Source organism: Pyxicephalus adspersus, chromosome 6 (assembly GCF_032062135.1).
Source record: "Pyxicephalus adspersus chromosome 6, UCB_Pads_2.0, whole genome shotgun sequence".
Taxonomy (NCBI): domain Eukaryota; kingdom Metazoa; phylum Chordata; class Amphibia; order Anura; family Pyxicephalidae; genus Pyxicephalus; species Pyxicephalus adspersus.
This window is the reverse complement of record NC_092863.1, coordinates 44,923,210-44,940,843: the sequence shown is the minus strand read 5'-3', so window position 1 is coordinate 44,940,843 and position 17,634 is coordinate 44,923,210. Positions and strand designations below refer to the sequence as shown.

The 17,634-nt window shown below is 39.0% G+C and overlaps 1 protein-coding gene across 1 annotated transcript in view; it reads right to left on the bottom strand.

Annotated features, from left to right (window-relative positions):
* Positions 1 to 1,041: 1,041 nt before the first annotated feature.
* Positions 1,042 to 17,634, bottom strand: part of SLC5A1 (solute carrier family 5 member 1) — a 29,639-nt gene continuing 13,046 nt past the window's right edge. The window contains exons 5-15 of the mRNA XM_072415555.1: positions 14,963 to 15,067; positions 13,208 to 13,313; positions 10,749 to 10,829; positions 9,229 to 9,452; positions 9,011 to 9,146; positions 8,810 to 8,917; positions 6,527 to 6,677; positions 5,136 to 5,304; positions 3,150 to 3,365; positions 2,090 to 2,195; positions 1,042 to 1,698 (exon numbers count right to left, since the gene is read on the bottom strand). Coding sequence (XP_072271656.1) covers positions 1,487 to 1,698; positions 2,090 to 2,195; positions 3,150 to 3,365; positions 5,136 to 5,304; positions 6,527 to 6,677; positions 8,810 to 8,917; positions 9,011 to 9,146; positions 9,229 to 9,452; positions 10,749 to 10,829; positions 13,208 to 13,313; positions 14,963 to 15,067 — 1,614 coding nt within the window. The 3' untranslated portion in view covers positions 1,042 to 1,486. The remainder of the gene's footprint in view (positions 1,699 to 2,089; positions 2,196 to 3,149; positions 3,366 to 5,135; positions 5,305 to 6,526; positions 6,678 to 8,809; positions 8,918 to 9,010; positions 9,147 to 9,228; positions 9,453 to 10,748; positions 10,830 to 13,207; positions 13,314 to 14,962; positions 15,068 to 17,634) is intronic.

The following is a 17,634-nucleotide window of genomic DNA, read 5'->3' as shown; positions in this document are numbered from 1 at the left end:
GTACTGTAGTCTTCTTCATGGGTAAATAAGGCATCCCCCTGAAAATAAGCCCTAGAGCATATTTTGGCCTTCAAAAAAAAATAAGACAGTGTCTTATCATCGGGGAAACAGGGTAGTTGGGTTAGGGTGGGGGCCAGGGTGGAGGAATGGGCAAGGAGTAGATCAGAGGGAATTGGGTCAAGTGGACAGGTAGTAGACGGAGATGATGGGAGAAGAGATAAGACTTCGTCCACAGTAACAGGGCTGAGGGAGGCCAATGATGATTTACAGGTGGAAGGGGTGGGTATGGTTGGAGTGCCCCGGTGAGAAAAGACATCATGTCTGATTTTGTCTATTTTATCTCTAAAGTAGGTGGCTATGTCTTGGGCAGAGAAGGATGTAGTGGGGGGAGCAGGAGTGGGGTTTAGGAGGGAGTCAATTGTTGAGAAGAGGTTGCGTGGGTTTGAAGCTTGAGAGGAAATGACTGCAGAGAAAAAAATTTGCTTGGTGACAGTGAGCTCTGTGTTAAAGCTTTGTAGCTTGGCTTTGTAGTCCATGAAGTCAGCGCTGGGGCCAGATTTTCTTCACTTGCGCTCAGCTGCACGAATAGTCTTTTGTAGCGGTTTAGTGTGATTGTTGTGCCAGAGTCAGGGGTTGGCAGGGCGGGGGTAGCGGAAGGTGGCAGGGCCAACATTATCCAAAGGAAAGAGAGTGGTTTATCATGGTGGCAGCTTCATCTGGGGAGGTGATTTTAGAGAGGGCGGGGGTTAGGGATGTGGGATATTTACTAGAGACATCACCAACATTTACTGGAATGAAATGCTGACCCAAAGATAGGACAATCATATGAACCCTGGTGGCTGTGCATCTGATTGATGTGCCTGTCTTCTTGATTGGGCAGGCCGAAATAATAAAACGCCTTTGCTTGTTCATACAGTGCAAAAAAAACATTACAAAGTTAAATAATTTTCACCACTGTTAACATTACCTAAAGCATAGGCTGGCTTCAGCAGTATGGACTATTGCAACACTGGCTGTATAAATGACAATGAGGTGCCAAGATTCTTTTTCATAATAATTGTTTATTTCTTTATTAAAATACAAGAATTTTTTTACAAACATAGAACAGGATTGTATCTTTTAATTTAGGCTGTTGGAGAATTCCTTCTATAATATGTATTCATGGACCCTCAATAACACGCAAATTCTAGCCAGTAATAACCATTCTTATTAGATAAATCCCAATAGACCGGTCAGTAATGTGTGAATGCAGTTCACTACAAACGTCCTATTACTTCACCCTTTAGCAGGGCATGTCTGTGTAATATATACTGCTATTGGGGCTATATGGATAGGAGGAGTTACCCACAGGGTAGATATTTCCTTAGTTTTGTGTCATCCAAATTGTTCTCAGAAGAAATGTCACCTTTCTCTCTCTCTCTTTGCATTTCATCTTTTCTAGGATGATTGGACCAAACAGAGATTTCATCTAATATATTCTTCACATCTAGGCAAAGTAGGCATGACAGAACACAGCCACAGTTAGTAGAATGATACCATTGATATTGGTCACGTTTCTCCAAAGAGGCACCTCCGATGTGTCTGTCAACTTTGCTTCCAATGCCTTCTTCTCTTCCTCACTAAGTTTTGGAGCCTTCTGATCTTCGAACCCACAGAACCAATTGTAAGCCTTCTTCCAGCAACTTACTTTTCTTTCCTCTGCATCAAATATAAAACATAAAAGGGTTGAATAAATAATGTGGAAAAATGCTACAAATGGTTGTGTCAGCTTTTTTGTAGCCTGAAAAAATACTACTAACTCTGAGTACATCCTATGTCCTGCAGTAGGATCCAAGTGAAATAGCCTTCTGCATTTTAATAAAGATGGAACCTATTGTAAATGTAGTGTAATGACCTCACTAAATTTCTGAGATCAGAAGCTTACATCTTGAAAATTCTTCTTGGTAGCTGACTGATTTGATAACACTTGTCAGACCTAACCCGAGTACTAAAGTCCCAGTGGTAAGAAGCTAGGCATTTGGTAACATGTAAAGCGGTTTACATTCTAACATTATATATAGGAGTTTACATGCTGGATAATCAGACTAACCGTCATCAAAATCATCATCTATTTGTTCTTCGGCAACCCAGTCCTCAGCATCAAGGTCTTCTCTTTCTTCCGTGCTGTTCCTCAGGGACCAACACAAGCGGTAAAGCTGGAAGTAGCAATTTCACATTTTTGTTACATCATATCCATTATTTTACTCTTATATCGGGTTAAAACTTACTTGTTTTAGGGTGGGACAAAATTTAATTTGTATTTGTTTTATATTGCTATCTGAGACTCAAGGAGATTGAATCCTACTTTCTGTTATGTGACCATGTAGAGGAAAGCAAGATGGGAGTAAACACCAACAACAGGGGCACAGACAGAAACAATGTGAAGGGAACTCTTATACAACATACAACTTTTCAGCAGGGCAGAAAGCAAAAAAAAAAAAATCTGTCAAAGCCCCAAATAGCAGAAAAATAAAACAGATGGGGGCTTTAACCCTAAAACTTTTGGCTTGATGCATGCTTTGATAATAATACCATGCAGTCAATGGACGTTTTACTTCTACAGTGGCTATTTGAAATCCTACACAATTTTATTGGAATCACTTTACCATGTCAAACACTGCTGGGTGGAATGGGTTGGCTGTTCTTGAAATTTTAGGAAGCGTATGTATTGCATAATAATATTTTATAATGACTTCTAACAGTCAATAAAGCTAAACTTAAACCTTACTTTTACCCTTGTACAGTTTTACATGTTTTACTTCTGTATTGAAATTGCTTACTCTTAAATGCATTGCATTAGCACATGTTGTAATACATCTTTGTGAGCTGTAATGCATACAAAAGGAGCATGTATACATTTTTACTCATTGACACCAACACAAGGCTTTGGCATGAACAGGGCACATAGAAAACAATTGCCTATGTGGTGTCTATGCTGTAGGACTCTATTGTGGAACACGGCTCAACACAAATCAACATACTTTATGTGAACAAGTACTTAACTGTAAGACAAAAATAAAATGGTCTGACATTTGCCAAGAGCAGAAAGCCATTCAAAAAATGACTAAGGCCTCACTGAAATGTGCATAAAAAATCAATATAAGACTTACATTTTTGTCTGGGATTGGCTTGGTCATTAGTGATACAGCCAGAACGATGATGCTGGTTAAAGTAAAGAGGATCATAGCAAAATAAAGGTAATGTACTCCACAGATGATCTTCGGACATTTGCTGGGTTTCTGACAGGTTCCAGTGCCAAAAGCAAATTCTGTTATCATCCGAGAAAGTCCAATTAGCAGTCCAATAATTAATCCCCAGAAAGCTCCCTGGTAGAAAATAAAAAAAATAATTTAATGCTTAAAACCTTAGTTACACATTTTTTAACAAATTTGAAGTTATTCTATCTATTGATTTGTATACGTTTTTCCCATTGTCCAAGTAATAACACTATAGTTACTGGTTCCTAAGTATTATATTTACCATTGGCTACTGTATAGACCAATGTTTCTCAACCAGATTTCCTCCAAAGGTTACTTTAGGTTTCCTTTAATGATGACCAATTTGTGCCTTTCAGGTCACATACCACTGTAACAATGATATGTGTGGGTATCTGTAAGGGTGCCATTCTCCCCAATGGCCAGCAATGCAAGATTTCTTCCTACTGCCCACCACACTAATGTACTGTGATCTGTGGATATATTAAATATAGCAGGAGTTTTTAGGACCCAAAATTATTTTTAGGGGTTTCCCATGTTATAAAGGTGTAAGGGCAAGGTGTAAGGTATAAATGGCAGCTAATGACACCTACGGACGTCCCAGGAGAAGCATGTCACATTTGTTCATTTTGAATGAGCATTGTGGTGGTGGCTGCTCCGCTGCTGGCAAGGTGTCAACTGCTAGAGGCCAGCCAGGAAATGGATAGAAACCATTTGTGTAAACTTAGGCTTATATATTTATAGACATGTGTAATATATGCAATGTCATCAATTCTTACTGTTAAGATTTTTTACAGCACACTGGGACACTTGATTGTATGAATTGATAATAATGTAAAGTACTATTCTAACATTATATTTCTAGTTTTGGTTAGTGTGTTGTCAGATTCGATCTGCTGTGAGGGTTACTGTTAAAAAAAAAGTTTGTATCCTGATTGGGAATACTTTTTCACTTTCTATTCCTGGAAAAAAAGGAAAGTAAGAAGACATCTGTGATAACTGTAAAATGTAAGATTTCACTTAAAAGGATAGGAATTGAGGTAAAATTATCCAAACAGGCACATACATCATACCATCTGTTACAGGGGTGTTAACCTTTCCTTAGACTATACAAACTTGGAATTTGGCTGGGTTTCAATCTGCCATGGGGGATCACTAAATGACAGACCAAGGACTACCTCTGTAATTTTCTATGTTGGAGGACACATTGAGGTGCCTCCCATTCATCTTCCCCCTTCCACTCTCCATAGAACACTCCGTACACATTATGCTGGTGTGTACAGTGCTCATCCATTTTAGTACTGATGGAAACAATCACAAAAGATAATTTCCAGCGACACAAATTTGACATGTGTACATAACTTTATGGACAGCTGTAGTGTCATGTGTGATGATGTGTATATAATACAAAAATAAAAAGTAGCAAGTATGGTATGTTACATTAGATCAGAACTCAAAACGTGAAAGTGAAAAGTGAACCCCTTAACAATTGTTTTACAAAATATTGTTTTCATCCTCTTTTGCATGTCCATGCTGCTTATCTTTACAGCCTCATCCAACCACTCCATGTCTACACATATGTGCTCTGGCGATAACTGCACATCATTGTTGTAACAATGGCTTATCATTCCTAGGCAATGAATGCCTGCATGGCCATTTCTAAAACAATTACAAGTGACAAGTGACAACACATAGAAGCAATTGTGAGGGGACAGGGGACAGAGAAAGCATTATCACACCATAACAGGTAGTGTCAAAAGTATCATTTTAACAACTTTAGCATGTTAAAAAAAATTAGACTTAAGTGATTATTCATATATAAATGCAAATATTTTTCTGTTGTTTTCACCATTTAATGATTTTTTTACCTATTAAACTAACCTGTTCATTAACTCTCTTGACAAAGATGGCCAGGAAGAAGACAGATGCAATAGGAGGACCCAAGTAGCTAGTCATGGACTGTATGTAATCAAACAACTGTCCACTCTGTGCAGACTGTAGGATGGGAATCCAGGCAATGCTCACGCCAATCAGGAACAGAATAAAGACTCTACAAGGAGATTTAACAATAAAACATTTGCATAGAATCTGTAGACACAGATATCCAATACATGAAGAACATAATGTATGTCACCTAGTTTCACCCACACAAAGAGTGGCCACAAATAGGCAGATTTGTACATTAGATCATCGATAGACTGTGAGCTAAAAATTATTCCGACTTTAATCAAATATGTTCCATAGGAGCCAGGTCCAACTCGACTCCCGTCTGCATCTCAGCATCTGAGGCACTTATTCCATTGAAGGGGATCACAAAAGACGTGATAATTATAAAAGATGTTCTATACAGGGCAGATTGCTTGTAATTATCAGGCTATCTATGACAAAAGGTTAACAGCTGCGTTTTATCCTGTGTCAGTGTTACAGATAACTTGTTAAGCATTATTTGTTATGTCTAAAGCTGCGTACACACTTGCAATTTTTGTCGTTGGAAAGGATCTTTCACGATCCTTTCCAACGACAAGGTGCTGCAAGATGCATGAACGATGCTGTACATACAGCACCGTTCATGCTCTATGGAGAGGGGAGGGGGAGAGCGACGGAGCGGCACCCTGCTGCGCGCTCTCCCCTTCCCTTTCATTACGATCGGCTGTCGTCCATCGTCCGTGGATCCGGCAGGTCGGTCGTCCGGACGATGGACGACACCGACTGTACACACGGAAGATTTTCGCCCGATAATTGGCCGATGCCGATTATCGGGCGATAAAAATCTGCCGCGTGTACGTAGCTTAAGTCTGCAGGAAATTGGGTTAGGGGAGTTCTACACACTGCGAGCCCTCAATAGACTATTAATACAACATACAGGTAATTATGGATGTCAAACTAGAATATTTGGGGCCTATTTATTTATAAATAATAATATTTTTTTTTTAAAAATATATATAAAATATGAATCAAAGATGAGTCACACATGTTATAACTGAATCCAATATTAAAACTTTTGCATAAATATTGGGTGAATCTTTGAGTGGAAACATTTAAAAACAGATCACTTTCTCTACAATTATATCAAGTAAAAACTTACAAGCATTAAGTCAAAATTACTTATTTAAAAGTCTCACTTTAGACCTTTAGAGTATGACCTATTAGTTAGCAGTTATAGCTCCGTCTTTTAGATTATGGGTAGCTTACATTCAGTGCTTATTAAATAAACTAAATCTATGCCAAGAATAAGCAGAAATGGTATGTGATGATAGAACAGCATCACTCACCTTCCTGCTATCATCAGCTCCTTTTCTGATGCCTTCTTGCGGATCTTGGTATAGATGTCCATAGTAAACAGGGTACTGGCACTATTAAAGATGGATGTTAAGGAGCTCATGAGAGATGCCAACATTACTGACAACATCAAACCTCGAAGACCTAGTGAAACACATGCATACGTTTGATAAATAATGGTGCAGAAACCAAATCTTAGGTCAAAGGATTAAAAATAAATAAATGTTAGTTATATATTTTTATTTTACTGCATCATATCTTGTAATCCTAAAAAAATAACTTTTTGGTAAAAATGGCTGCCAGCTCACTGCCTGGTAACCTGGTATACAGCAGACTGGTGACATCAATGCAGTAGTGACTATTAATTATAATATCTAATCCTTTTATTTAAGCAGAGATGGCCACTGACATGGGACATATTATGGACACTGCAGTGGTCAGTGAGAATGCATTTTTTTTTATTTGTCATGGACAGGAAGGGAAAATCAGTTCAGATTTTCAGTTTCTCAACAGGGATTCTGTGGAACCATAGGATTCCTCCAGGGATTTCAAGGGGTTCCTTGAGAAATGAGAAGTTTGTGACTCCCAGGTCAGTTTAATAGATACCAATGATCATTTTGGCTATCTGTAGGGGGGGCATTTTTCCCACTGGCCAGCAATGTAGGAGGCATTCTTCCTACTGACCACTACATTAATGTGCTGTGCGCTGTGTATATATTAATTATAGAAAGGGTTCCCTAAGGACCTGAATGTTATTGCAAGGGGTCCCCTGATGTTAAAAAGATTGATAAACAATGATTTTGATTATTAATTAGTTGTTCTGCAGTGATAAAAGTAGAATGCAGAGTGACAGAGACGTGAGCTCATCAGTGTGCTGCTTCCCCCCATTTAGTCACAGGATGGGGATAAAACCTAGAACCTGCCCTACTAAAGACAGAGAAATGCTGTGGGGGAAAAGCTGGAGAAAATCTACAGAAAAGGACTAAATGGAGAGAAATACAAAGTCTTTAGCAGGTAATAGCTCCAATATATGTATTTCATCCAGCATGAAACTGTTGGCCTGGAGTTTGGCTTAAAAAGTATAAACTAGGTCAATGGGGCATCTTTTAAAGAGGATATATACTCAAAAATGTAAAGATTTGCTATGGCATAGGGAACAAAAAGAAATGTTTCTAGGGGCTAAGCAGAACCCTGAACCCTTTGTCTTTAATTCCTCCTGTCCTATTTATCTGCAGTGTAAGATCAGTGGTATTGATGCTCCCTAAAGCCGCATACACATGTGCAATAATAGTTGTTGGAAAGGATCTTTCACGATCCTTTCCAATGACTAGCACTGCACGATGCATGAACGAGTGATGTACATACAGCACCGTTCTGCTTTATGCAAAGGGGAGGGGGAGAGCGATGGAGCAGCACTCCGCTGTGCGCTCTACCCCTTCCCTTGCATTAGGATTCTTAGTCGTCCATCATCCATGATACTGCCAGGATGGTCGTTCAGGCGATGAACGACTGGCACTGTACACACGTCAGATTCTCACCCAATATCAGCACTGAGCCGATTACCGGGTGAGAACCGTTGGCTGTTAGCTTCAGAAAATTTTAATCTAAAGGAGAACCCCAGGATAATAAGATAGTGTGCAAATACAAGAAGCATGTGTATTCTTACTTGAATTTTAGTGTGTTTTGTGTATTTTTTAGAGAGCTGTGCAATAATTCAGCATGATACTTTGCCGTTGTGCAGGAAGTTTTTGTAATAGACTGGTCAATATTGCAGGGTGACTGGTCTTGTACCCACCCCAAACCCCGTACATAAGCAGCAGGCAGCCTTTAGTGGGAGAAACTGGATTTCATTGTCCATTCTGTTGTTGTGCACAAAGAGGGTACTAAGAAAATATTTTAATTGAGTGTTTTTGCTCTAGGAAATCAGCGTTATTTCATATTGCCACCACTGTGGTGCTCATTGTTTTCATGGTCAAGCTTCTGACATAAGCAAGCAAAGCCCTGCCTTCTCCTAGATAGAAACACAGTGTGGAACAAGACATGGTCAATCAGAAAGAGAAAACAATTAGCTGAAGACAGAGCAAATACAATACTGGTGAGTAGTCAGTTACCCTTTGCCTGGCTTTTTCTGAGCACACTTCTTCTTTAAAGTTTGCGTAGTGCTTTCTAAAAATATTTAAATCAGAATATTTTATTGGGTGTTGCTGTGATCCCCTGGGATTTATTTTTTTTGTAAAAAAACCTCTCAGCAGATAAAATTTTCAGGAACATCTTACCATCTGGCATCAAATCGATCACCAGCTTAGGGTAAGCGATATTTGTACATCCAACTTCAGCATCACAATAAAGTTTACATTTCTCTGGCAGGACACAAGCTACTTCTTCTATAAATAGAAACAGTGGGCATGTAAGTAATAAATATGATTATGTATCTATAAAACATTTTTATCAATAAAAGTCATAATTAATTGCTTTACCTGTGTACAGAATGCGGCTTATCATTCCCGGGAACACCATCAGGAACATGGGTAAAAGTTTAAGATATCCACACAGCACACAGCCGGCCTTGACATGGGACATGTTCTTGGCAGAGAGACATCGCTGAACTATGACCTGGTAAAAGAAAAATGCATGTGGATCTTATATCACTTTCATTAGCAGAACAATATCTTGGTTTACCACTTCAGTGAATTACCTGATCTGTACACCAGTACCACAGGGCTAGAATGGTCAGACCAAAGACAAGACCGGGCCATGGCATGTCTCCTGTGATAGGATCCCGGAAAATGTGGAAAGCGTCTTCTCGTGGAGTGTAGCATTTTGGATCAACTACTGTGCCATTGATGCCTACAACGTCAGTGGGAATGGCAGCCATGTATTTTTCCACAAAACTTTCATATCCTCCAACTTTATGGAATGCTGAAAAAGATTTATTAGTTCATTGTAATTTTATGGTTGACTACGAGCTTAACATGTTTTTTAAAAAACAGTACAGTAGTTCTCAGTGTTGGGCTTTGAAAAGGCACTGAAAAGAAGCTTTTGAAAGTGTTTCCCTACATATTCCTTGCCTAATGCGCTGACCCTCACTTTACCTCCACCATCACCCAACCCTAAAATGATTCCTTGACTTTTTGTTGCTGATATCCAACTAACCCAACCTCTAAAGTAGATCTTAACCCAGTCACTAAACTTTGCTATACATTTTTAAATAAATGTAATCTCTAAAGGTGTCTGAAAAAGTTTCAATCTTCTAAAATCTGCAACTTAACAATCATTAAACTATTTTATTAAATGGCTATTCTTTCTGGAAATTCAATGAGCTTGTAACTTTAACACTTTATTGCACTGAAACATCAAACAATGTTATTAGCCCCCAATTCTCCTCTGTGAACTACAGAACACCTCTACAATATAGTTAGGACATGATGAGGGGGAGAAATGTACTAGAGTGCTAGCACTTCCTATCCTAGGGTGGCAATACGGTTGTTCCATTGATTGAGTACAGAACATGAGCAATGCTGCCCAAGTACAGAAGTTTTTTTACAGGCAGTATCATCATGGAAAATAAAATACCCTAAACAATTAATGCAGACACAATTTATGCCCATACTGCCTAATGATGCCAGGGACTATCAGCTGATTTGGCCTGGGAAACAAGTGATGATCATCTCTTCAGGGCAGTGGTGTAAAATTCTAGAAAAAAAAGAAAAACTTTGTAGGGAAAGATTGGAACTTCCTCAACTTTTTACTGTTGTCTGTGTAGTCAGCAGGGAGCTTTCATCTCCTAGCACAGAACAGGAAGGGATGAAAACTATCTGTACTTCCTGTATATTTAGAAGTGTCAGATATACCAGGAGATCAAGGTAAATCCACTCATTGTACAGCAAAAAAAAGAAAAATATTGCGAAGGTTTGTCGGTATTAATTTTGTTGGTATTTTGTTGGTATGTTGGTCATACTGGGACAAAACATTAACTAGAAAAAAAGGGCATCAGGAGATCATAATTGAGTCACTCACAGATAAGGCGTGCTTCTGTTGTAAGCCTCTAATGGGCCTGATAGTTACTGCACTGTTGGCATATATGAGATTGTGTATGTCCCATTATAAAAGAATGCTTAAACGTGAAGGAGATGAAACCTTCTGCCCATATCTAGAATCTGCTATTTCTCCCAATATATTTGTGCCATACAATTGTGCATTGTGATATAAACTTACCAAAGCCCACGAGGATGAAAGATCCTACAAGCATGATAATAGTCTGTAGAGTATCCGTGTAGATAACAGCTGCCAAACCACCTGCAAGAGAGAGAGAGAGATAGCCCGTCAGAAGTGAGCCCATCACCAAGTGCTTAACAATTAGCATTCATGACCAACTCTGACACTCTAAAATAACAAACCATGCTGCAAACTCAATGGGCTCCTTGTATAAAACAGGGAATCTGCAATTTCCCCAAACGTTTCCTTGTGGGAATCAATTACCGTCAATAAAACAAATGGACCTGGAAGATTACCATAGGGGAATGTTTGAGGGAAAATTATATTCCTTGTTTTATAAATACAGCCCAACAAGTTTTCTTACACTAGATGTAAAGCCTAGCTGAACAGTTGCATTTTTTTAAATAAAACACTATATATATATATATATATATATAACCATCTTGCAGTTTTCCCATCCCATGACATGAGGACAATACAGAAGCACAGGCATAGCACTTTCTTGAAGGTACTTAACAAGAACCTTTATGGCTTGAATTTGGACTGCAAGATTCAGTAAAGTTTAGGGACAACAGTGAAAACGCTATATTGTTTCCTATGTACTCCCACTAGTTATACTGCATACCAAGAATTCCTATGAAAAACTGAGACTGCAGGGTAGAGTTTCTCTTTTAAAAACTTTTTTTATCTACAAATCTGTATTCCCCAATTCATATTTCTAAGGAATCTTAAGAGGTCTTTCCATTACAATAAATAGCATTGACAAAGCAGATGGATATGGTTTATGGATTTTGTTAAGTATTTTGGTCTGTTATGGTGTGTTTGGAATGTTTGCAACCAGGATACACAACTTTCATAAAGCTGCAGTAAGCACCCAGCTCCCTGTAAATGTGACCTTTGTGCATTTGTAAGGCTCTATTATTTTATGATAGGTTAATGTGATAATGTGTTTTGTGTGATATGTACTCACTTCAGGGTGTCTTTCTTCTTATCAGGTATTGCTACATAATGATGCCTGAGTGAACACTTCATTTGTTTTAGGTTCCTAGATACAGCTTTGCTTAGTTACATGTTTTTTTTTATTTTATAGCTGCCACACATCTGTACCTTAATCCTTACAGGAAAACAGAAAATACAATACCCTAGAAAATCACAGGAAATGTGCCTCTGGGTTGGGGCCATATGCAGGTAAGTAGAAATGTTTACATTATATGAGATCATAGATCAATATGTAACAATTAGAGTACTAGACTTCACAAGTGTGTACACATTTATTGTAATGCATGCTAAATATTAGGGTAGAATTATTATTATTTATTAATATTAAACAGGATTTATATAGCGCCAACATATTACGCAGCGCTGTACATTAAATAGGGGTTGCAAATGACAGACTAATACAGACAGTTTAAATAGGGGTTGCAAATGACAGACTAATACAGACAGTGATACAGGAGGAGAGGACCCTGCCCCGAAGAGCTTACAATCTAGTAGGTGAGGGAATTTCACACACAATAGGATGGGAGATATGTAGTGTGGGAAGTAGTGGTGGTTTCAAATGACAGAAGATGGGTAGGCAAGTTTGAAAAAATGGGTTTTGAGCGCTCTTTTAAATGAGCAGAAAGTAGGAGCAAGCCGAAAAGGACGAGGAAGACAATTCCAGAGAGTTGGGGCAGCTCTGGAGAAGTCTTGTATCCATGCATGTGATGAGGTTATGAGTAAGGAAGTCATTAGTAGGTCATTGGAGGAGTGGAGAGAGTGGCAGGGGGAGAATGATAGCCTCCCATTAAAAAACATGAGCAGCACTGCTTCTATAAGTACACTTGCATTTAGAGTTTTCCCCTGCAAAGTCACTCAGTGATCCTGCCAGAGAAGTTCACCTAATGCAGTAATGGTGTAGAAACTATCCCAATATCATAGCAGAGTTGCCCCTCCCATATAGACTGTGCCTGCCTGCACTACACTAAGATGAGAAGATGTTGCAGGGGGCATGGCTATCACCATTGCACACACATGTCACTCATCCCGTGGCCTCGCCCACTGCTCTCTGACTTGACAGCATGACTCTGTCCCACTAAAGCCCTCCCACTGGGATCTTCAGTGTCTGGGAGGGGGAGCAAGGGAGACACAAAGTCTTTTGCAACACATAGTAATGTGTACTGTTTAGAATATAATACAGGAGACATTAGTTGTCCTTTAAGATGGATAAACTGGACAGGAGAAAAAAATCAGAAAGGAAATCATTTACCAAATGTGAGGGAGGGAGTATGAAGGCAGAGAGCTATACTGTCTCTTTTTAAAAAACCATAATTCAATGCCCTGTATTAAATGACGGTTGTATATAGGTAGTAACATTTTTATGACATCAGTTTAGAAGGCATTACCCCTTAAAAAAACTTAAACATGATATTGAACCAATACAGTATGGTTTTCCTATATAGGATAAAAAATTTACCCACCTGTCACTGTGTACAGAGCTGTAATCAACAGCAATAGGACAATGGCTAGGTAGATATTGATTTTCATGGCTTGCTGGATAAAAATGCCTCCTGAAAACATATCAGCCTGGAAGAAAACACATTACAAATATAGATGAGTATCCAGCTGAATGACTCACACAATCTTCCAAAACAGCCAAAACATACACCTGACTCATACAATATATGACTTCTGTAAACAGGGACAGTCTAAAGAGTGGAGGAGATGCTGTGTGTACTAAAGTTTTTCAGGAACTTGTCTAGGAATAAATTAACAATTTGTCTTCCTGCTAGTCTCTATGGAATTGTTTGATGGTTTATTGTTTGAATTCTTATATAGTATAGACCATATAGAATAGTCTAATGACATATTGTTTATGGCTACATATGGTTTATGCTAATAAATTCCCTTTTCCTTCTTTCTTCTTGCAATACAATATAACTACATCTTGTAGATGCCCATGCGGCTAGTCATCCAATTTTTAAAGATTCCTTCATATATGGAGCTGAGGCCAAAGACTTTATAGCAAGGGCATTTTATACCTTATTTGTTATGTTTAATGAAATATGTGTATTTTAGATGATGTTGTGACATTTGACTTGAATGATATAGAGCAGTGGTCACCAAACTTTTTGGACCGTCGGACCATTAAAGTTACTGGCTACAGACCACGCATGTGCGAGAGCCGGGAGTCACTCTCAGGGGAAGAAACTGACCCCTTTAGTGACGTCATGATGCCAGAACCAACCCACTCTCCCATTGCAGGTCTGAGACTGCGATGGGAGAGTGGGGCGGTTGTGTCCAGAGACACAACACGCCCACTTCCCTGGGCCTGGGATCCATACGGGGGACATGGTCTGCGACTCTGGACGGTGCTCTTCCCCAGCAGGGTCCCTCTCCTGACCCTGCACGGGGGTGCACAGGCCAGAGCTGCGGACCACCAAAATTGTCTCGCGGACCACTGGTTTCCGACTGCTGATATGGATGCCGTAAAAGTCCCTGCAATTGGCAACGTGCCAAAAAATTTACTAGGTTTCTAGGCCAAACGCATCAGCTTTGAGACTTCTCACTTTGACTTTGTAAAATATACAAATGTTACCTACCACCACCGGTCCCATGAAATAACTGATATGTGCCACTAGAACTTGTTATTACGAGTCATATATGTATCTGATTGGGCGACGATTGTTCGTAATCCTTTGTGTGTACGGTCATTCAGTGATTGTAGATTGTTCTGTGATACACTTTCTCCTGTACATGTCACTTCCTGCATTGTTTGAATGATTATTTAAATGATCGTATCTAGTGTGTGTACATTATTGGTGGATTATATTTGAACGATCGTATGGTTACAGCATGTACAGAAATTGTGCACAGTTCAAAATAATCGTGAATTATCATTGATCGTTCGTTTTCAAACAATAAATATTTCAGGTGTGTACCTAGCCTAAGTTTGAATATCAGTTGCAAATTTGTAGATATTTGTACAACCCAGAAAGGGCATGGGCAGAATATGCAACTGACCATTAACAAAAAAAAGATTACAAATCTCTCTTCAAACAAGTAAATATTTACAGCTTAAATAGGATATGTACATATGGTCCAGCCAAAGATTTCCATTCATTGTCTTGTCAGGTGTAGACAAATACAAGACTAATGACTACATTCCCTGTACTAATGTAAATCTAATCAAGCAAACACTGCTTGTAAACCAAGAAAACTATATCTTAACTCACAGAGATCTTGGTAAACACATAGAGCAGCAGGGAAAGAACGGAGAGGTAGATTCGTATCCTATTCCCACCGAAACGTTTCCTTAAGTACTCGGGCATTGTGACCACCTGGGAGAAAGAGAGTGAATGACAGAGTTATACATTTTTACACAAAACATATACATTCCTAAGCTGGAAAAACTTATCCTTACTTTTCATAATTCTCAGTTCTTGTTTCAGTGGTCCACTGGACAACTAATAGGAGTAAAATCAACATGATTGCTTTTATTGTTTTCCTGGTTCAATTCTGGGTTTAGTTGGACTTTAAAACATATCTAAACCCAAAAGCAAAACTAGTAAAGTAATATTTTGCAGTTTTATTTTGCATTTTTTATCAGTACTGTGATGTAGTGAATGCATTAGCTATTTTTTGGCTTTTTTCCCATTTATTTTTGCCTGGTAATAATATTATTATTAATAAATATATTAATAATAATAAACAGGATTTATAAAGCGCCAACATATTACGCAGCGCTGTACATAAATAGGAGTTGCAAATGACAGACGAATACAGACAGTGACACAGAAGGAGAGGACCCTGCCACGAAGAGCTTACAATCTAGAAGGTGGGGGAAGTATACAATAGGAGGGAAAATATGGAGTGATGGGAAGTAGTGAGGGTTTAGGAGACAGAAGAAAATGGGTAGGCAAGTTTGAAAAGATGAGTTTTGAGCGCTCTTTTAAATGAGCAGAAAGTAGGAGCAAGAGGTATAAGACAGCGAAGACCATTCCAGAGAGTTGGGATAGCTGTGGAGGGAACTGTGTAGGGATTTAAAGGCAAAACACAGGAGCTTAAATTTGATTCTAAAGTGAAATGGAAGCCAGTGAAGAGAACTACAAAGAGATGCAGCGGAAGAGGAGCAGTGGGAAGGATGAATGAGTCTGGCTGCAGCATTAATAATAGATTGTAGAGGAGAGAGTCAGGTTAGTGGAATAACAGAGAGGAGGAGGTTACAGTAGTCCAGACGAGAGATGATAAGAGCAAGAGGTAGGGGCAGATTTTGGAGATGTTGCATAGGTGAAAGTGACAGGACCCGGAAATGTTCTGAATATGGGGGGTAAATGAGAGGGCAGAGTAAAAGGTGACACCAAGACAATGTGCCTGAGGGGAGGGCCGAATAACAGTGTTATTAACAGTTAGAAATATGTCAGGGGGGGATTTGGAATTTGAGGGGGGGATGATGATGAGTTCTGTTTTATCCAGGTTGAGTTTCAGGAATCGGTCAGACATCCATGATGAGATGGCTGGCAGGCAGCATGAGACCTTATCCAGGACTGAGGGAGACAGGTCAGGGGTGGACAGATAGATTTGAGTGTCATCAGCATACAGATGGTACTGTAAGCCAAAGGAGGATATGAGACTACCGAGAGAGGAGGTGTACAGGGAAAAGAGAACCGGTCCAAGAACTGACCCTTGGGGTCACCAACAGGGAGGAGAGTGGGTGAGGAGGAGTTACCATTGAAAAAAACTTGAAAGGAGCGGTTAGACAGATAGGCAGCAAACCAAGAGAGAGCAGTGTCACAGATACCAATGGAGCGCATGATTTGTATTAGAAGGGGATGATCAACAGTGTCAAAAGCAGAGGAAATATCAAGGAGAAGGAGTAGGGAAAAGTTGCCTTGAGACTTAGCTCTGATGAGGACATTGGCCACTTTAGTAAGGGCTGTTTTGGTGGAATGAACAGCTTTAAAGCCAGACTGGAGAGGGTCAAGGAGATATAAGTAATATAATTCCTGACCATAGATGTTTACGAACTATTCTACTCTGAATCTATGGAAGGAGCTACCCTCCCACCCAGGGTGAATTTCAAACATGTCTACTTTGCGGTTTGTCACACCATGCAATACCATCAGATAGGACCCAAATGTTGCTGCACACATAGGTTTAAGCTAATATGTATATGTGTATTTAGGGTTGCAGCAACCTGCTCTTCTTGCTGGATCAACTCAATTTTTCAGGTTTTCTCCTCCAACCTGCTGTTTCTCTGTCCTCATTGACCTATGCCTGCCTATTCCTAGTTTTGTTGATTTATTCTTGTCTTGCCCCTTAGTACCTTAACTAGATCAACCTGAACTACCCTTGTCTGACCATTTTCAGCTGGTGTTACTAAGCTGTCAGAAACCGACTGAAAACCCACACTAAAGTGTGTGTTGTCATTTCTGAAGATATTTGAGAAAAAATAACTTCACATAAAGCAGGTACAGAAATCAGCAATGTCTTGGTAATATTAATATTAACAAACTGTATTTTATAAAGTGCCAACATAGTATGCCTCACTGTACTTTAACAAGAGGGTGCAAATGACAGACAAAAAGAATCTAAGAGGAGAGGAAGTAGCACACAATAGCTTGTTATATATAATTATTTATATACTATAGCTTATAGTTATAAATAATTAGCTTAATCTCCATAGCCTGGGCAGAGGTGCACTTTAAATATTGTATGAAAGTTGAGTATGAAGTTTCTATCATTGCTGTGTTTTTATGCTTTTTTCATTTGAGCAAATGTATGTTTGTTGTATAGTTTTTTTCTGGTAGAAAGGTTAAGGTTATCATAGATACTTTTAAGGAAACCTTTGAAATATTAAATTGAAACTGTGATGAGTGAAAGAGGAAAAAAAGATATAAAGCTGAAT